General features: G+C 43.8%; 7 protein-coding genes across 8 annotated transcripts; 5 read left to right on the forward strand and 2 right to left on the reverse strand.

Moving 5' to 3' along the window:
* The first annotated feature begins 77 nt into the window (after positions 1 to 77).
* On the forward strand, positions 78 to 2177 carry SmydA-1 (SET and MYND domain containing, arthropod-specific, member 1). The gene is made up of 6 exons (XM_002050657.4): positions 78 to 333; positions 407 to 858; positions 919 to 1347; positions 1412 to 1519; positions 1576 to 1760; positions 1822 to 2177. Exons 1-6 carry the CDS (start codon positions 202 to 204, stop codon positions 2061 to 2063), a joined length of 1548 nt encoding a protein of 515 aa, XP_002050693.1. The 5' UTR covers positions 78 to 201; the 3' UTR covers positions 2064 to 2177.
* A 204-nt stretch (positions 2178 to 2381) lies between these two features.
* Positions 2382 to 8663, forward strand: Drat (Death resistor Adh domain containing target). Of its 2 annotated transcripts, none has more exons than XM_015173621.3 (3): positions 2382 to 2638; positions 6790 to 7626; positions 7692 to 8663. In XM_015173621.3, the coding sequence occupies exons 2-3, from the start codon at positions 6890 to 6892 to the stop codon at positions 8107 to 8109; spliced, it is 1155 nt and encodes a 384-aa protein (XP_015029107.1). In that variant the 5' UTR covers positions 2382 to 2638; positions 6790 to 6889; the 3' UTR covers positions 8110 to 8663. The 2 variants fall into 2 exon arrangements, with proteins under 2 accessions (XP_015029107.1, XP_002050692.1); XM_002050656.4 differs by lacking the exon at positions 2382 to 2638 and adding an exon at positions 5490 to 5755.
* On the reverse strand, positions 7800 to 9731 carry LOC6625262 (zinc finger protein Paris). Its single transcript, XM_002050655.4, has 2 exons — positions 9454 to 9731; positions 7800 to 9397 (listed from the first exon to the last, which is right to left on the reverse strand). Exons 1-2 carry the CDS (start codon positions 9712 to 9714, stop codon positions 8795 to 8797), a joined length of 864 nt encoding a protein of 287 aa, XP_002050691.3. The 5' UTR covers positions 9715 to 9731; the 3' UTR covers positions 7800 to 8794.
* Positions 9732 to 9832: 101 nt separating this feature from the next.
* On the forward strand, positions 9833 to 12994 carry Orc1 (origin recognition complex subunit 1). Its single transcript, XM_002050654.4, has 3 exons — positions 9833 to 11283; positions 11339 to 12208; positions 12274 to 12994. The coding sequence occupies exons 1-3, from the start codon at positions 9984 to 9986 to the stop codon at positions 12873 to 12875; spliced, it is 2772 nt and encodes a 923-aa protein (XP_002050690.1). The 5' UTR covers positions 9833 to 9983; the 3' UTR covers positions 12876 to 12994.
* On the reverse strand, positions 12919 to 16176 carry PIG-G (phosphatidylinositol glycan anchor biosynthesis class G). The gene is made up of 7 exons (XM_002050653.4): positions 15939 to 16176; positions 15306 to 15864; positions 15110 to 15240; positions 14840 to 15054; positions 14569 to 14783; positions 13765 to 14498; positions 12919 to 13696 (listed from the first exon to the last, which is right to left on the reverse strand). The coding sequence occupies exons 1-7, from the start codon at positions 16157 to 16159 to the stop codon at positions 12919 to 12921; spliced, it is 2853 nt and encodes a 950-aa protein (XP_002050689.2). The 5' UTR covers positions 16160 to 16176.
* Positions 16177 to 16189: 13 nt separating this feature from the next.
* LOC6625259 (zinc finger protein 41) lies at positions 16190 to 18198 on the forward strand. The gene is made up of 3 exons (XM_002050652.4): positions 16190 to 16740; positions 16798 to 17151; positions 17211 to 18198. The coding sequence occupies exons 1-3, from the start codon at positions 16330 to 16332 to the stop codon at positions 18162 to 18164; spliced, it is 1719 nt and encodes a 572-aa protein (XP_002050688.1). The 5' UTR covers positions 16190 to 16329; the 3' UTR covers positions 18165 to 18198.
* Positions 18199 to 18291: 93 nt separating this feature from the next.
* Positions 18292 to 20489, forward strand: LOC6625258 (uncharacterized). Its single transcript, XM_002050651.4, has 5 exons — positions 18292 to 18663; positions 18731 to 18883; positions 18943 to 19074; positions 19139 to 19504; positions 19569 to 20489. The coding sequence occupies exons 1-5, from the start codon at positions 18313 to 18315 to the stop codon at positions 20421 to 20423; spliced, it is 1857 nt and encodes a 618-aa protein (XP_002050687.2). The 5' UTR covers positions 18292 to 18312; the 3' UTR covers positions 20424 to 20489.
* Positions 20490 to 20572: the final 83 nt, after the last annotated feature.

Genomic DNA, 20572 nt, shown 5'->3' on the forward strand with positions numbered 1-20572 from the left:
CTATTTATAGAGCCCCCCGTGCGGGCTCTCTACATGCTCTCTATATATGCCCATCTCACTTGTCCCACATCTCGGCGCTGCTCTGGTCTGAGGCAGTGAAACGGAAACGTGTGTGCATGCACATGCATTGTGTCGAAAATCTCTAATTGAAAATCTATAATTTGAGTGGCGGCATTTCCCAGAGAACAATTGCGAAAAAGAATGAATCCGTGTCAAGTGTGCGAGACTGCAACAAAAAACAAATGCTCCAACTGCAACCAGGTCTCATACTGTTCGGTGCAGCATCAGAAGCAGGACTGGAAGGCGCACAAATCCCAGTGCTATCCATTTAAGGTTCCAATTAACTTTTGTTGATTCAATTGCTAGCTGCCTAAACATTCTAACCTCAAAAACTGAATTATTGCAGATAGCGCAAAACGAGTTGCTGGGTCGCCATTTGGTGGCCACACGTAACATCAAACCGTATGAGATTGTTATTAAGGAGGCGCCGCTGATGCGCGGCCCGTCCCAAATCTCGGCGCCGGTTTGCATGGGCTGCCTGAACTGCATCGAGCCGAACGATCACATCACCTGCGACAAGTGCGGCTGGCCGCTGTGCGGGCCGGAGTGCCACGCGCTGGACGAGCACAGGGCCGAGTGCCAGCTAACACAGGAGCGCGGTCAAAAGGTGAACGTGCAGGAGTTCAATGGACCGCATCCGCTGTACACCTGCGTCAGCACGGTGAGATGCCTGCTCATTGGCGAGACGAATCCGGCCAATGCGGCGAAATTCAAGCAGCTGGAAACGTTGGAGCAAACACGTCGCGGCTCGAACCAATGGAAGGCTGACCTGGCCAGCATTGGACAGTTCATACCCAAGTACATGCATCCATGCAATCATGTTGTGCATATTTCCACTAATGCATTTGCCCCGCACAGATTCTTTCGCACGCAGAAGTTCAGCGAGGAGGAGATCATGCGTGCCGTTGGTGCGCTGCAGATCAATGGACACGAGGTGCCCACATCGGATCCGCCACATGTGGCGGTATTCTATACGGCCTCGTTTACGGAAAACTCGTGTGTACCAAATCTGGCCAAGAGCTTCAACAAGCACGGACACTGCATGCTCTGGGCCCCGAAAGAGATCAAAAAGAACTCGCATTTGAGCATTTGTTACTCGGACGCCGTGTGGGGCACTGCCGATCGACAGCGGCATCTGATGCAAACGAAGCTCTTCAAATGCAGCTGCGAGCGCTGCCTGGACGTCACCGAGCTGGGCACCAACTACAGCGCCCTCAAGTGCGAGGATCGCAAGTGTCCCGGCCTCTTGTTGCCGATCAAGGCGGACGACTGGCATGGCAGCTGGCGGTTTGTGTTTTTGCGGTTCGTCTTTCCAACGAGATTATTAAATCGAAATTGTCTTTGGTTTCAGCTGTCGCGAGTGCCAGAAACAAGTGCAGCGAAAGTACGTGGACGGCATATTGGAGCGCGCCAGTCAGGATATTCAAAGCATGGAAAAAACGGCCGAAAATGGTTTCAAGTAAGTCAAGGTTGCCCTCCTAAAACTGGCGATCAACTCTTCATTGTTACTCCCAGATATCTTAAGCACTACGAGAAATGGTTGCCCACGCAACATTATCACCTGAGCGAGGTTAAGATTCTGCAGGTGCAGCTGATTGCTAAGGATCAGCAGGAGCTAATGATACTATCCGATGAGCATCTGCAATTGAAATTGAAATATGCCAAGGAACTGATTGAACTCTATGAAACTCTAGCGCCCTGTAAGTCAATCCGTTAACCTCATATAAAATGTATTCGCAATTAACTAAAATTATGAAATAGGTGAAGTCCGAATGCTGGGTACACTCTGCTTTGAGCTGCATTCAGCTATTTCCGAGAATACACGACGCATCGCGCTACAATCGAATCTATCGCCCAGGGAAATGCTTGAGGAATCTTTGCTGTATGTGGAAAAGTGCGTCAACTATTTGCAATACGAATCGGACATATTTGTCGAGGGGCATATCTTAAAACAGGCGAAAATCAATCGTGACGCATTGCGCATGGTTATTAGAATATCTTAATTACGTACTTACACTTATTTTTGACCTTTTTCTATTGATTTTTGTGCTGTTGGTGAAAGTCTAAAAAAAAAACCACAACAAATAAAGGCGCGCTTAACAATAATTAATATTAGAGTAGCCAGCTTTTTGTCACGCTGTGCATATCAGTCAGCTAAATGGCGTGGAATATTCAGTGTTGCTCAGTTTTGTTAAGAGCTGTGCTGTTAAATACGTTGGAGCTCTGGTAGTTAAATTTGAAATGCAAACTTTTGGCACTTAAACTGCGCAGACGCGTTTCTTATATTTACACTTACATTGCTGTTTTGTTAGTATCCAGCAAAGGAGATTTCAAAGTCAAACGTTTCCTCCTTTGAGTTGTATGCCGTGCGGCAACGTTTGTCTATAACAGTGAAAAAGGATTTGCAAGAAAAACAAGTAGCGCAAAAAAGTATTGCATTTTTAAAAGCGCTTTAGGAGCGTGGACAAAGTTAACATTCAATTTTGGACTATTTTGATAAAAGCAAAGAAGATTTTTTAACTGGAGAACCTTCCAGTAACTACAAATTGTGTCGATTTATAATAATATTTTTTATAAGGTAAGCTGATAATTAAGTAAAATTACGCAATTCGTTTATGACATATGGACGAGGCGTATTGTATTGGGTACACCCCGTTAGCAAAAAAAAAAAACCTACAAAAACAAGGATTGCTCAGATTTGGGTATCAAATTTCCGTGTTATTGGCAAATTGTGTTCCTGTGGCACATTTACTGCGTAATTCGTAACTGGCGTGCCAAAACTGGGCGTCTGCGTGAACCCACTCACATATACATCTACCTACATGTATGTACATTCAAGCCAACATAATACATACATACATAATATTCTTGTATACCATAATAAAAACATATTTAAATTGTAATCTTATAATGCTATCATGCATAAACAACTTCTCCAATGACCATCGAGTGCATAGTAAATAAAAAAGCAGCTCGTGGCATCCTATCAGTCCCTGGATATTCCACTCGACAACGCAAGTGCTCCAGTCTTGAAATTGAAAACAAAAGAAATCCGCACTCAGATTCTAATAGTATATATATATGTGTGTGTGTGTGTATATGTATATATAGATGGACATATATAATCGACGATTGTAAATTAAATTCATATCAGAAATCATAATCACAAGCCGCAAACGTGGACGCTGGTCTTTTGTGTTGATCATCGCCAATAACACAAAGGGCCTAAAAATAGCATCGGCCTGTGTACAGTTGATTCCGGTTAAATGCAAGCAAATACAATAAAAATTTAATATCTCACTGATGCATAATTTGTTACATTTCCCCGGCATGTAAATCAGCTGCCCGCCGGAGCAACTGTGGGATGCCGTTAAAAGCAAGTGGGCCACATTTTTAAGGCACGTTGGCGCCACAAATGCATTGTCAATCATTATTCAAATGAATGTTTCTATTATTTAAATTGAATGGAGAATTCCATTTCCAATTAAAGTGTGGCTCAAAATAATAATAAATCAATTATTTAGCATTTGACGAGCCTTCATGAGCTGATCTCACAAACAATTGACCCATCTACTGTGCCATTGGCATTATTTCTTTTATTGAACATGAGAGTTTTATTGATAACATAAATTGAGTTTAATTAATGTTAATATCTGTGCGTATGCATATGTGAAGTAGCAATAAGTTCGTGTGTCGCAAGGTTTACATTGTCCAATTTTATGGGACTTTCGCTTTTTTCGATCTGCAGCCGTAAAGCACTGCGTATGTATTTACACATACATGTACATACATACATATATGCATATCGTATAATTCAATATGTTTACATTTTAAGTGTTGCGAAATGTTCTCAGTCAAAAATTGACCTCATCGCATTTTCACGAGGCTGCAAAATGATTTCTGAAATTTTTATTATCAGGATGCGAAGATATTAAGGCGTAAATTCATGTTTGGCAACAAAGAACAAAGACAGCTTTACGCACAAAAGATGTGCGTATGTATATAGTATGTGTCTGTTTGTTTTTATGTACATGTGTACATGTGTATGTGCATTGCGTTTTCTATCTCCACATTCTGTTTTTAGCGCACCAATTCCATAACTTGAGTAGCTTGCGGCCAACGGCCAATGCGCTTTTTCACAGCCAAGCGGAGTTGAGGGTGAGATTGAGAACCAAAACAAGAGCTGCAGAGAGTGAGAAAGAAAGAAGAAGATGGAAAAAGAGAAACAGAGGGAGAGAGAGAGAGAGAGCGAGAGCGACAAAGTGTGTGAGAGCGAGCAGTTTGCCGGCTCATGTATTTTGCACGCGTTGAGTGCGTGATAATCACGCAGCACTCACATGTTTGTTGGCTGTATTGTGCTTGTTGTTGTTGTTGTTGTGGTAGTACTGGTGTTGACCCTCATTTCCATTCAAACATCTCTCTTGCTCGCTTTAGCAAACAAAAAGCGCTCACACTTAGATAAGTGTGGATATGTATGTACATGTGTAAGCTTGTGTGCGTATATAATCGATGCGTTTGTGTATGTACAAAGTTGTTTATTTGTTTTGAGTTGAAACAAACAATAAATAACAATTTTTTAATTGTAAATAAAAATAATCAATGAGTAGTGTACTATCTCAATAGCTTTCTTACTACGTAATGCCACACGCAGCGACTTGGAACGTGACTAATGCAGTGTTTTTTCGTAAGATGTTTTTCTTAATTCATTAACATATTTTTAAAAATATTATAGAAAATGTCGAGAATATAAGAGTTGAGGGCCGGTTGACAACACCACCACGCGTCGCAGTTCTGTTTATATTTGTTTTGGCCATAAATCTGCCGCTTACCCCGATTAATATGTGTACGTATATACATATATCTATGGTAAATAGAATATAGTATACAGTTTGTTTTTGTTTTTTACTTTGATTATGTTTACGAACCGCTCCGTATTTGTTTTGTTCAGAATTTTTAATTCGATTAACGGACATATGTGCACACATACAAATGAATATAAACAAAAGATAAACAACAACACTGGCTGCTAACACTGACAAAAATTGCTGTGTTCAAATCAAAGCTAATATTAAATAAACTAGTGGAAATCTAACAAAAAAGTGGGCGCCTGATATTTGCACTGAATAATATATTCTTTGGGTTTCATTTGTTTTTGAATATTCCATTAAAATTAGCAATTTTGAGGTATCCAAGCATCTAGAACAAATTTAGTTTGTATGTGTTTCTCAGTACACGCGCTCAGTGCATGCATTGCGTGCTTGTATTATGTATCTATCCGTGTGTATGTGTGTGTAACTGTGTGTGTGTGCAGCTTTTGGTTTTTCAACTCATTCCACCTCTGCTGACGCCGACGTCGTCGCTGCTGCCGGTTTATTTTGCTTTTTAGAGCGTGCATCGTCTCAGGAAAATTTCAGTTGTTCTTTGGAATTGCGCTCGACAAGTCCAGTGCTGGAAAGAGCTACTACAATTCAAAAAGAAAAAAAAAAAGAAAAATCTGTGAAACTCTGTGTAAAGACAGTGAAAAAGTGTTTGAAGAACCTAAACAAGCATAGTTAATAAAGTTAATAACATTTTTAATGTGTATTATCGCTAATTAAAAAATAAAAATACAAACAAAAAATAAGCAAAGCCAATAAAATAATAAAATGCCGGTCGATATTTGCAGTCAGCAGCACAATATGATTAGCTCAATAAGGTAAAGCCCATATAGATTTTTATTGACTTTCTCAATTGCTGTCATAAAACTAAAGTTTTAAACGATTTTCATAATGAGTGCAACAAAAATAAAATAGAAATTTTTCAAGTGATTTTAATGAGATAAATGCAAAATAATCCAGCACACGCTGAATTTATATAAATTATCTAGTATCTACCTGTAATTATCGGATACTCGTGCCAGGGCGCAAACACTTACATCAATCTGTCAAGTGAATTGATCAATATTCATAAATACTGTCATGCCAAATGCTCAATAAATAAAACATAACGAATTGTTTGCATAAATTGATAAAGATCTATTGCATATTTATATAGAAGCACACCTGTACACTTGACATTTTAGACACAAGCTACTCCCCCATTGTCTCCACCTGAATCGTGTACAGAAAGCAAATAGGTTTTACATTAAAGTCAACTTTATTGTGGTTGACATTGAAATTAAGATTATTCTATATAGGAAACAAAGAGAAGTTGTTTAGAAATAAATTTAATATCATGATGTGAGGATCAATCAAATATTATTTCATGGCTCTCTAAAAATCTGCCATGCATTTTTGTTGTGTAATGAAAAACAAATGAGTTTCCAAAGCAAAAGGCAAACAAATTGACCTTGTTCCAAATCGGGCTATGTAAACGATAAAGCGCGTACGAACTCGTCTAAAGAATAAATGCTAAGCAATTTGATATAAACATTACATATGCTTGTACTAAGATATTAGGCGAAATAATTTATTTAATTTATTATTTGTTATCTTATCGAGAGGCTCTTTTGAACATTTCATAGTAAATTAGAAGTCCAGTTTTGTGTATTCAATATGTTCTTTCGTAATTCTTACAATACTGAACTGATTTCTTTGCTAAATATCTTCTTGATCTTGGTACGACCTCTAAATCTCTAGAAAATATATTTTTGCAAATAAAATTTGTGCTCCCGACAAGTATAAATAAGTATCCACGCATATTAATACATATATATATGCTTAAATTGAATGTGATTTTCTTATTTTTCAGCGGAACAACAGATACCTCTTCTTTGTCGCTTGACGCACTCTCCTTGACGTCTGCTCTGCCGCCGACCGATTCCGAACATCATCATCACAACACGCACAACATGAACAAATTGTGCCGTCAAGTGTCAATTGAGTCGCCCGGACCGGGCGTAAAGAATTGTGTTTTTAATTTTTTCGTGCCCATTGAGGATACACCGGCACATGGCGCTCGCATCAAGATTGTCTGCGCTGGCGCCTGCTATCGTCGCAGAGACCGCTCCAATTCGATAACCAGCGTGTCGTCAGTTTCGTCGGAGTTGAGTGATTACTGCCCGTCGGGCACATCGATGACATCGATGTCATCGCCGGCTCATCAGGGCATACGTGAGGGCTCATTCTTTCCTGGCTTCGAGGTGGCCGGCGTAATTGAGGCGCTGGGCTCGGAGATCACAGAGGCAAACAATTGTGGCCTGCGCATTGGACAGCGCGTCATTGTCTATCCGTTTGATGAGACACCTGCCGGCTATGCAGAGCTGCTGGTGGTGCCCGATCTGAAGCACATTGTACCGATCCCGGATAGTCTGCCCATGGAGGAGGCAGCGATGCTGCCGACAGGCGCACTGCTGGCCATGAATGCTGTATTCAAAGCGCAAGCTGTTGTCACGGAGATACTAAATCAGCGCGCCGCCACGGATCCCAATAAGAAGTGTAAAATCTTAATCGTTGGCACAGGTGGCTTGGCTCTTTGGGCGGTGCGTATTGCATCCTATCATTTTGCATCGACTGGTGCACACAATGTGGACATAACGGTGGCCAGTCTCCGGGACGAAGGTTTCCGCTTAGCTACAGAGATTAAGAAGTGAGCATTTTACGCCGCGTACTTATCGCCAACTATCTAAACTAAATATTAATTCTTGCATGCAGTGTCAGCGTTGTGCAGTGGAACGAGTGTCTGTATGAGCCGCAGCTCATTGAGCGCACCAAGGACGTGTGTGGCGGCGCTGTTGATGTGGTTATTGATTTTGGCACAACTTCCAGAAGTCTGCATCGTTCCATGCATTGCCTGTCCAAGGGCGGCGTCGTGCTGATTAGCGAGGAGGTGGCCGAGAAGCTGTTACCGAAATTCTCCAGGCTATCGAATGAGTACCAGCAGGAAATAATACCAATATCGAATGGCACCGCCGAGCAGCTGGCCGAACTGGTGCAGTTGGTGGCAAACAAAAAGATCGAGCCGCCACCGTACTCGGTATTCCCGTGCGAGCAGGCCGCCGAGGTCATACAGAAACTGTGCAATTCCGAAATACCCGGTCGCGCCATCCTCCGCTTCCACGATATTGAATAGATCTGCAACTATAAAAGCATTAACTCATCTTATATGAATATCTCTGTTAGTTTTACTCACCCACACCGCACACACAAAACACTTGGCGCACCTTTCAAGCGAATTAGCGGATCAGGCTCCTCTGATCCCGCATCCAACCCAACCCAAACCAAACACTAAAATATGTGCTTAATATTCGTAGCAAGCATTCGTTAACGTACTGTTTGAGTTAGTCCTTCAATAAGTTTTCAATTCTCTTGAAAGCAACCAGTGATTTCATTAATTTCATTAACTTCATAATTTTTAAGCATTTTTTAGTATTATTATATTTTGTATGTATATATGGATTGTGATTGATTTTAATTTAAGCAGCCCAAAAAAAACTTTTACGACTTGATTTGCGTACACTTTTATGTAGTTCACGTGTCGTTTATGCTTCAATGTTGATTTATTTAATTGGACTCAAAATCACAGGCCATCAAAATAGAAGCGAGATAAAAAACGTTCAGAATAAATGTTATATAAATAAAAAACAAAAAATTGTTATGCATGCAATGCAAAATGTTTGATTCAAATTGCTTGATACTTGTACTCAATACGTACCCAAAAAAGCTTACAATTTATTCAATTATCAGTAATCATAAATAAAAGCATACGCATACCAATATATACCAATGTACAAGCCTCTCCTCCAGCTGCTGCTCCACTAACATGCGCCAGCCTTTACCTTGTGCTTGCTATGTTTAATCTTGACATGATAATACAAGCCCGAATGCTGGCGAAACTTGGCATCGCATCGCTGGCAGCTGTAGTTCTTTGCCGGCTGGTGACGCAGCTTGTGGCGGGTCAGTTCCTGGGAGCGTCGGAACGCCTTATCGCACACGTTACAGACAAAGTCGCGCTGCTGCGAATGGGAACGCATGTGATCATTTAGATGGGTCTTGCGGGCATACGTCTTGGGGCACTTGCTGCATAGGAAACGACGCAGCTTTTCGTGTGCCACGCGTTGATGTTCCTGTAGCCGAAAGCGCTCCTTAAATATGAGTCCGCATTGCTCACACACAAAGTCATCCTTTTTGGTCTTAGAGGCGCGCTTTTTGAATTTCTTGCACTGCTCCTGTTTTTTGGACTGTTCACAAATAATATTCTCTGTGGCTGGAGTAGTTGCTTGTTGGACAGAGTCAACAATTGATTCAGTAATGGGGTATTCAAGTTTTTCAGCACAATAATTCTCGTAGGAAATCTCTTCCTCCTCTAACCTGTCGCAAGTATTTATTTTACTAACAACTTCAGCTAGCTGAAGTGCAGTCTATAATTTTGGCGGATTACTAACTTAATGTCAATGATTTAATTCTATTTATTTACCTCAACTTCGCAGAGCCCCAGATACGGATCGTTATTCAACGGACTTGTTTTTATTGAGACCGGCTTATTTATTCCTTCTTCTTCTTTGTTCAAATGTGTGAGCGCCAAGTGTTTTTGAAATTCTCGAATGGTGTAGCACAATCTGTCGCACATAAAACATCTTATGGCTAATTCCTTGTACGGTTCCTTGGACAAAAAGAAACCGCAAGTCCACAAATCCTTGAATTGTGCTTCCATAAGCCCTCCTTCCGGATGATTCATTAATTATTCAGTGTTGAAGAAGTTCAAAGCCAGGGCTGCACACACTACACACTAACAAACACATCGATACCTTGTGTTGAAAGCATCGATAATAATTAATGATCGTTCGAGTACAATTTGTTTTTGCGCCAAAACGAGTGCCTAGCGCGGCAAACTGCTGATTTTATTGTTGTATAAAAAAAAAAGAGAGCAAAAGTAGAACACAACCCATTTCTTCAATAGCTGACTAAGAACATTTATTTGACGACATACATACACGATATACCGTGATGGTTAATAACGAAAATGAAAATAGCGCTGTTCAGCAGGTCATTTGGATCGGCAGCCACAACCGAGACGCATCCGTCAAGAGTTTGGAGCACAGAAACGTGTACTTTTATAAGAAGTGTGTGTATGGACCACTTACACTGACTGTGGGCGACTACATTTTGGTTGCCAACGCGGATGCAGCAGAGCCCGACACCGTGGAGGGCTGTGACATTGCCAAGATCCTACATCTCTACGAGCTGCGGGAAATGACCGCCAAGGAATCCTGTCGCGCTATAGTCCAGTGGTACTCACGCCCGCAGGCCATACCGCATAAGTATTTCGATGTGGACGGCTTGGCCTTAGATTTCGACATTGAAGTTATAGAGGAGCATCGGCTATACGACAACGACGTGGCCTTGGGCTCCATTTTTCGCAAGTGTCTTGTGCTGGAAGGCAGTTCCCAGCAAACTGCCCAGCAGATAATTAAACAGCACAACGTAACCAATAAATGTCCAATGTTCGTGTCGCGCTACAAATTCTTAAAGGTAAGAAACGCGTATCGCCTTATTCCCCTGGAGATTCAGCTAGATGGAACGGATTCGGCACGCAAGAGACGCTCCACCCGAGATGCTAGTGCGGGCTCCGCGCGCAAATCCATCTCGCGCAGACGCGTCTCCACAGCCGCAGACAGTGCTGCTCCAGTGGAGTTCGTTGACGTCAACAACTATTTCAATTGCGAGAACAAGGTGTCGCCCATCAAAATTGTGGGCGGCCGCAGCGTGGTACGCCTATCCGAGAAAAAGAAGAGCCTGAGCGCAGTGGCATCAGCTGACGGTGTCGAGACCGAGATCAATGCCAACTATCTAACGGCCTCCCCATTGACCGAAAAGAATCCCAAAGTTGCAACACCAAAGTCGCGCGCATCAGCCGCCCGTCGCAATCTGAATTTAAGTCTGGACAAGGGCGCCGACAGCACAGCTGATTCGGATTGCTTGAACTATTCGATTGTGCAGCAGACGCCAGATCCCAAGACGCCGTCGAATGACATGAAAATTAAGTTGCGCATCTCCGAGCGACGAAAATCGGTGCGTCTCGAATCGTTGGACGATAATATAATTGCTGATCCCTTGGTAGTGGCCGCTGACAACATCAGCGACACACCAAGCAGCAAACAGGGACGCAAGCGTTTGGGTGTCAGCACTGGAGATATCTATCATACGCCCACAAAGAAGTCCAAGGAGCTGCTCGAGTTTGCGGGCACAGAACTGACACCCTCCACGCGCCGCAAAAGCATTCTCAAGTCTGCCACCACACGCCTGGGTAGGTAACTTACCGAACCGTGCATGGGCATTTATTAATCCTATTTTATTTACAGCCGAGGGCACGCCCAGACGCAGCATTCAGCTGTCCAATATTGTGGAGCAGCGCATATTTAAAGACAACGAGATCATCTCCACGCCCAAGAGAAGTCGCTCCAAACTCACGGATGAGGCGGCCGATGCCGATTACGTGCCCAAAATGTCAAGCCAAAAGACACCGACGCGTCCGCGGCGCATGAGCACCACGGGTACCGCAAAGCAACCAACGGCTACAAAACTCAAGGAGAGTGCTCCATTGACGCCATCGCAGAAGCTGAAGAAGATACGAGCCGGCGAGCTGAGTCCTAGCCTGGAGCAGCGTCATCAGCTCGTGGACGAGCGGCACAAGTCGCAGTTGCAGCTGGCTCGCGAACAACTGCACGTTTCGGTGGTGCCCAAGAGCTTGCCCTGTCGCGAAAAGGAGTTTGACAATATCTACAGCTTTCTGGAAGGCAAAATTCAGGATCAGTGCGGTGGTTGTATGTACGTTTCGGGCGTGCCGGGCACCGGGAAAACGGCGACGGTCACTGGCGTCATTCGCACGCTGCAGCGACTGGTTGCCCAGGATGAGCTGCCTGCTTTTGATTTTTTGGAGATTAACGGCATGCGTCTGACCGAGCCGCGTCAGGCCTACGTGCAGATCTACAAGCAGCTGACGGGCAAAACCGTGTCCTGGGAGCATGCACACACGCTGCTCGAGAAGCGTTTTACAACGGCGGCGCCGCGTCGCGTGACCACGGTGCTGCTGGTGGACGAGTTGGACATACTGTGCAATCGGCGCCAGGATGTGGTTTACAATCTGCTCGACTGGCCGACAAAATCGGCGGCCAGGCTCGTGGTGGTCACCATAGCCAATACAATGGATCTGCCCGAGCGTTTGCTGATGGGTAAGCACTAAAGCAACTTCCTGCATATCTGTAAACAGTAGCTAATCCCTGCAATACTCTTTCAGGCAAGGTAACGTCACGTCTGGGACTCACACGTCTTACTTTCCAGCCCTACACACATAAGCAGCTGCAGGAAATTGTCACTGCGCGTCTGGCCGGCTCCGAGGCATTCAAGGGCGAGGCTGTGCAGCTGGTGGCACGTAAAGTAGCCGCCGTCTCTGGAGATGCTCGTCGTGCCCTCGATATTTGTCGTCGTGCGACGGAAATTGCCGACAGCGTCGAATCTCAGCCAGGAGGTGCAGCCAAGTGTGTGACTATGCTGCATGTGCAGCAGGCGCTGGCCGAGATGATAGCCAGTGCAAAGGTGCAGGCTATCAAGAACTGTTCACGACTGGAGCAGATCTTTCTGCAAGCCGTTGCAGCGGAGGTGACACGCACCGGCGTCGAGGAGACAACGTTTATGGGCGTTTACACGCAGATCGAGACAATTGCTGCTTTTATGGGCGTGGCGCTGCCAGCGCCGGGACGCGCTCTACATCTATGCTCCAAACTGGGCGCCGAGCGTCTCATCATCTCCGAGCACTCGCGCCATGATCTCTACCAGAAGATTCTGCTCAACGTTAGCGCCGATGACATACACTATGCGCTTCGTGTGGAGGGCAATTAGAAGTAAGGTTTTAAAGTTTTAAAGCTTTTAAATTATTTAATAATTAAGCGTCATGTTTAAACAATTTAAAGTACAAACTCGTTGATAGGAATACCAAATAGAATACCAATACAGTATAACAGTCGTAGAGCACTTTGGGTGAAAAGACGGAGTAGATAAATAGATGATAGCGAAAGACCAACATCAGGCACAGATAAATGGCCACCGGCAGCAATACCAGAGCAGCATACAGTGGGATCACCAGCGAATCGGCTGCCTTAGCATATGGCGGCTGCAACTGGATGATGCCAACGCTGCGCAGATCCGTGCGCAGGGTGTGCACAATCAGATACAGAAAGGAATGTATTTCGGCGCTGTAGGTGTTCAGCGTTACAAAGAGTCCAACAATGATGGGATTATAGCTAGTCTGGCCAATATAGCCGGGATTCAGGTCAATTGTCGACAGACTGTTCGAGTTGCCCTGATAAAAGTAAAACATTCTGGCCACAAATATGGTCATGATTATCTTGTAGACATGCACCATGCGCACCGAGAACTTGCGCGCGGTGGTGCCATACGCATCGCACAGCTTGTACGTTTCGTCCAGCGTGATGAGCATCGTGGGCAACAGCACAATATTTTGCACCTTGTAAAGCAGCGCCACCAGCATCAGCGAACACGTCATATTCGTTTGCAGCAGCTTCAGCAGGTTGCTCTGCGGCTGCTCATCCAGCAAACTGAGACCGCTTTTCTTTTGCGGCAGTGCCGTGCGGTAGCCCAGGACGAAGACCAGCGCCAGGCAACACCAGAAGAGCACCAGCACGGGTAACATACAGCGAGCGCTGCAGTAGAATATACATTAGCATTAGATTATTGATAAATTAAAGTATATAGGATATGCAAAACTTACGCCACATACTCGGGTACCTCAAAGAAGTGCACCTGACCGTTCAGGCCACGGAAACAGTAGACTAGCAGAAATGCAAGACCCTTGAATACGGTCTGTGTTGTGTCGGTGAATTTGCGCAGGCGTGCCCAATATAGAAATAAGGAGAATATCATCAGCGTGCTCTTAATGGCCGACAGTCTATGCAGATAACGCATGAGTGTGAGCAGTATCAGCACCACGAAGATCTTGCGTTGCTGCCAGACGCAAGCCGAGGCAATCTTGTGCAGATGCCGGCCATCCAGCTCCACATTCGCTTTGGTAATGCGACGACGCAGCGTCCTGAGTGTGGTCAGCAGCAACAGTGTGCTGCCCAAGTAATACCAGGTCTTGTATTCGAATTCAATGAATGACGAGGAGCCCAACGTGGACATGCGTATAGCAAAGCACACCAGTAGCGGCATTGGCAAGGGTATAGATAGCTTCAAGCGTCGCGAGTAAAGAGGTGGCAGGGCGATCTTGAGCAGTGCTTGAACCACATCAATGGTTAAATAAACGGAAGCAATTATGGGCAGCAGTAAGAGAAGACCGTATAGCATGGAACTGGTCAGCACTAGATCCACTAAATGAGCAACTACATTCAGTAGGATTCCGATGACCAGAGAGAACAGCAGCTGAACCACATTCAGCCTATGCAAATGTAGTTGCTCTGCAGCAACGTCCAGAAATAATACGCTCAATATAAGATGCAAGGAGCTCTGTAAAGGAAAGTACATAAGAGTACGTCCTAAATAAAATATACAATACTGAATAATTATCGAGACGTACCGCAGTTGTTAGCGCCAGTCCCACGGCAATAAATCCGTAATCGAATTTCACCAGTGATTCGGACAGCTGGCCGGAAATCTCACGGGCAACGCGCAAATAGTTGAGCTTGGCGTTCTGGTAATGCACTTTGCTTGCGCCGCTGCCGTCCCCAATGCGCAGTGGCTGCAGCAGCTGCTTGTGCAGCAACGTAGCGTTCTGATACCAATGATAGTAGTCTAGGAATAAACATAATTAGTTACTGGATAGCATGGTTCATACGCGTATGTCTTACCACTACTACGGACGTTCTCATGCCCGAATTTGACTCGAGCCTTGTTCAGCAGATGATGCGCATTGTAGAAGTAGGCATACATTTGTTGCTCCAGCGTTAACGTCTGCAGCATCTCCGGTATGATGCAGCCAATGGACATGGTCGGTATCTCAATCGACAGCAGCAGCGCCAGCGTGGGCGTCAAATCAATTTGATTGTAGCGCTTTGTGCTTGGCCTAAGAAATATGGTTATTGCAAAGGTCAAACCATAAGAAGTAGCTCTTTACTTACGCATACTTGCTGCAGTTCTTGCTATACAAATATAGTGGCACCGTGGTTTCTGCGGGCGTGTTGCCGCCGTGGCCACCGCCATCGGCCATACCATGATCCCCGGTCAGCATAAGTAAATAGTTGGCCATATTCTGTGTATAAAATGTAAGATTAGATTAACTGCAGACTTAGCACATACTTATCATAAATTACTTACCTTATGATCTAATATCTTTTTGACAGCGTCGTCCATTTCCTTTAGTTTGGTTTTAATTCTGGGACTGGCATTGCCCTCAACATGACCTATGTGATCCAAGCCCAAGTAATGCAATATCAAAAGCTTCCAATCGTTTTTCTCCAGCTCCTGCGCTAGGACACTGGTCACATTTCTGTCGCCCTCATTGAAATCATTTACGTAAAATGAATCATTGTTGGCCGCCTGACGTGTGAATTCACTGGGAAAGAGATGAACCCAAGTGTGATCGCCGGCAAAGGAAACAACAGCTTTGCGCTGTTTCAGGCGATGCAGCAGCGAATCCTCCACTTGCTCTGTGTGGCCCACATTGAGCGCAATGTCTATGAAATTGGACAATGTGCCGGTGGTGATACTCTTCAGCCGTGGCATTGTCACAGTCGGTATGTCCACGTGGAGACTCAGCTTGAGACAAGCTCTCTCATGGACCGCCGGCATTGTCGACTCTCTGGGAAAGTCCTCTCGCAACGCATCGATCAGAAAAAGTATAAAAGAGTCATAGTTGGCCGGCGGTGGCTTCAGTCTGCAAGCAGTCGTAGGCGTGAGTACATGTGGCAACTAAATTTAAGTATTCATAACTACTGATAATCAACTTACTTTTCACCGTGTAGTGTTGTTGGCCGGTCAATGGGCACGGTCTTTTCCTGTTCTGCAACGGAGTATGAAGCCGGAAAGAAGCCTATTAGAAAGAGCAGTGCGCCGCACAGGAATAATGTTAGCATATAGAACGTGTATGTAAGGCGACATTTGTGCTCGTCCATTGCAACTTGTTTTGCTTGAACATTACAAGATCCAGCTCCCGTACGGTCGCCTGACATGTAAACAAATACTACTGTAGAGCTGTAGCAGAGTTGCCAGCTGCTGCGTATTTCTACCTATTTGACGTGAAAAACTAGCTGGCAGCTCTGCAAGCCAGCTGATTACAAGCCATTGTGTGTTGCATTGTTTATAATTTTAATTAAATGCCAAACGAATATTGGAAACTGAAATGGAAACTTGCGGCTTTATTATGAGCAGAGTTGGCGAATTTGAAAGCTTTCTAATGCGTTGCTCGTATTGTACAATAGACATGGAAATCGACAAATGGCAGGAATTCGTGTTGCACTTTCGGAATACTCACGGCTTAAAGCCTGAGGACAACTCAATTTGTTTGGAAATAGATCAAATTGCTGTGGATAAGGACTGTATTGAGGAAAATGTCATGAGCGCACCCATTGAAGAGCCTGAAGTAGACAGCGAATACAATACCCTTGCAGAGGCGGATATGTCCAGACCCTGTTCATCGCTGTCCGAGACCAGCTTGAGCGAAAATGACACAGTTGAAACGGCGAGTGAATTAAGGGCTCAGTTGGAAGATGACGAGGAACAGAGATCCATATCATATTCGCCTACATACAAGGTAAGTACACAAGTCTTCTGAGCAAGAATATATTTACTAAAATTGCTTATATATCAGTTCAATCCATCATTTTTTCGACGAGATCCGCGCACTCTGATCTTTATAGAGTCCTATAAGAGTCAACCCTGCCTTTGGAATCCCGGCTATAGCAACTATAAAGATCCAACTGCATGTAAAGCTGCATATCAACAGCTCATAACGGAGCTAGACTCCAAAATATCGGTCATGTTCTCAGAGCATTCTCTAAAAGCAGCCATTAACAAGTTGCACATTCAGTACAATACAGTTAAAAAGCGTGTTTTGAACGGCAGCCAAAAGCCAAGTTCGGTGGCCTTCAATCACTACACCAGCTGTGCCTTCCTAAAAGCATGTCAAGATCAAATGCACGCCTTTAAAAATTCAATAATTCAGGTACCATTTAAAAATCATAATGTTTTTAAATAGTTTTTAAAGACACCTTCGCCTTGCAGTTAAACTTTTCGAAGCGCAACCAATTCACGACAGACTTTATACACCTGTATGCCAACTTTCCGCAGCTCTACGACAATAAACACAAGGATTTCTCAAGCATTGCGGCTCGCAAGCAAGCCTATGAAACGATGGCAGCTGAAACCGTGGTGCCACATAGTGGCGGCATCAACTGTGATGACATTTACCTCGCCATACAGTGCCTGCGCCAGTGGTACTATAAGAGTACAAAGCATGCGATTAAAACGTCTAATGAGTCGGAGCAGTTTTATTTGAAAGCCTGTGCCTTTTTGCCACCCAAAATGTTCAAGCAAAAGCTAATTTGCGAATTGTGCCAACAGGAGACGTCCTCAGATCATGTGCTGCAAGCGCACATGTGCAAGGTGCATAACATCGGAGAGTTGCCCTTCAAGTGCTCAACATGTGAGCGTCGTTTTGTGGGACGCGCTGAGCTATCTACGCATATGCAACGTTTTCATATTGGAAAGACGCACAAGTGTAATTATTGCGACAGAACTTTCGCAGTTAACTCAGACCTTCGCCTCCACATACGCACCCATACCGGTAATAATATTCTCTGTGAGCAATGCGGCAAGGCCTTTCGTTTGCGATCTCAATTAAAGCTGCATGTCACTGCCATACACACCAAGATCAGGGCATTTAAGTGTACCATGTGTCCGAAGGACTTTCTAAAGAAGGTTGATTTGTCGGACCACATCAAGAGCCATTTAAATATACGAGATAAGATTTGCACGACATGCGGCAAGGGATTCACCAGTTGCCATTCGCTCATCAGGCATCGACAAATACATTCGGAAATTAAGAAATTTGTCTGCAAACTCTGTGAAGCCAGATTCTCACAATTTGTAGGCCTCAACTCGCACATGAAACGTACGCACAACATTGTCCGGAACAACGTTCAAAAATCTACCGAGACTGTCGTTCCAGACATTTGAAATACCACTTTATTAAAAAAAGTAATGAAAACAATATATTGCCTTTTAAATTTCCTAGTCTAGCGCTATAAGACGCTAATGTTATCGATATCTGTATACATAAATCGATTAATGTTCGCTATGTTTCTCAACACTAGCCGAGAAGCAGATGAGCAGCTGCATTCAACTTGACGTAAATAAATTATTCGTTTTCGTGCGCTTACTTGAACCGCTAAAAATGGAAATATGCGGCAGCATATTAACCAATACCGACTACACCGAGTTCCACTTGAAGTGCATATATTGTTCGATTGAAAGCGAACTAAAGGATTGGCAACAATTCGTGTATCATACTCGCAATGCTCACCGTTTCGATGATGCGGATGAAGGAAGCGCCCTAAGCGAAAATGAAATCGAATGTGCCCCGGAGGAGCTCTTTGAGACTTTCGCAGACACTGACAATGTCATGTATGTGAAAGAAGAGGGCGAAAGTTGGCCGCAAGAGGAAGAAGTACTTTATGTGAGCAAGATACATATATTTCCTCAAAACGTTTGCCAGTTTTCATTTGACATTATGCATTTTACAGGAAACCATCGACATCTTAAAGCAAGAGGATGACCAATCCCCAATACGAATGGAAGCACCTACGTCCCCTTCCTACAATAGCATAGATGGCTGTTTGGAAAAAATGGACGCAGACAGCTATGACAATGAAAGTCAATTACAGGAGGAAATAGTGGTAAGTAAATTGTATTATGTTTATGTCTATAAAGTATTAAATACTCGAATAAATTTCAGAATAATATGTCAAATGAGAGCGATAACTATGAAGAGGCAAGCGACAAGTCCACTGATTCTGAATCTGATTCTGAACCGGAGGGGAAGCCACTCAGACGTAGCAGAACTAATCCAATGTCAATAAAACGCAAGGTATGAACGTTAACTGTAGAATAAATATATTAATCTTAATTCTACTAACATATAACGATTGTAGTTAAAAGTATCATTCATTCGGCAAAATCCACGAGTACTCCACTTCATCGAAGAATTCAAGAAACACCCTTGCTTGTGGAACCCAAACGATACATCTTATAAAAATGAGAAAGCTGAAACAGAAGCCTACAATGCAATTATTGAAGGAATGGACAAGAAAGTCAATGTGCTTTTCACCGAAATCGAATTAAAGAAATCCATACAACAGTTGTTCAAACAGTTCGCGATTGCCACCCAAAAGGCGGACAAGAACCAACTGACCGGAATGGCTGTACGTTATCTGCGTAAATGTAAATTCCTCTCGAACAGCTATTACTCTGGGGCTAGCGATGACGACGACGAGGAGTCCAAGTCGGATGTAATTCAGGTGAAGTGCATATAATTATGTCATTAAATTTATTTATTAAATATATTTGCATATCTTCTTTTAGCTTAACTTTAAGGAGATCAACGATGTGACCACAACCTTCATTGAAACGTTTGCCAATTTTCCGGTGCTGTATGACAGTTCGCTGCCGGATTTCAAGTCGTTAGATGCACGTACGGAAGCGTATGTTAAGATAGCGCAGCTGCTTGCGCCGGAGTTGCGTGTCAACGAAACTGAGGTTCATCTGGCCATCATGAGATTGCGCAAATGGACTTATATGACGCTGCGTCGCGTCAAGTCGAAGGAATTGCGCCGTGCTTGCACCAAGACGGAGCTGCATTATCTGCAATTGTGTAGTTTCCTGCCGCCCAAGTCGGAAAGCCTCGTCATTAATTGTGAATACTGCAATAAGCGTTTCTTTATCGATTATCTGCTCCGCGCGCACCTGGTAAAGGTGCATGATGTGGGCGAGCTGCCGTATCTCTGCTCCCAGTGTCCGCGTCGTTTTGAGAAGGCCCACGACATGGAGCGGCACAAGTTGCGCCAGCATTGTGAAAAGATGCTCAAGTGTGAATACTGTGATAGCACATTTGCATTGAAAAATGACCTCAATGTACACATACGTGTGCATACAGGCGAAAAGCCTTATGTGTGCGAGCTGTGTGGCAAATCCTTCAGGCTAAAACTTCTGCTCGACTACCACATAAATGGCTTCCATCTGAATCTACGCCCATTTGAATGCGATATTTGTCATCAAACATATCGCAAGAGAGTCCAGTTAAAAAATCATATGAAGGCCCATTTGAATATCAAGGATAAGAAATGTGACGAATGCGGTGCAGCGTTCACCTGCCCGACAAGTCTTTCTCGACATCGCAAGACCGTTCATAGTAATACGAAATCACAAAAATTATGCTAAAAAATCTTCATTCCTCCTCTGCTTGTTTAGTCTTAATAAATATTACTAATTACATAAAAATAATAATATCCGTCCGTGTTAAACATTTGCGCGCGTCTCTAAAGGATTTTATTGTAAATGTCGCTGTCCAACACTTAAACAGCTGATGA

The sequence above is a fragment of the Drosophila virilis genome, chromosome 5 (assembly GCF_030788295.1).
Source record: "Drosophila virilis strain 15010-1051.87 chromosome 5, Dvir_AGI_RSII-ME, whole genome shotgun sequence".
Taxonomy (NCBI): Eukaryota; Metazoa; Arthropoda; class Insecta; order Diptera; family Drosophilidae; genus Drosophila; species Drosophila virilis.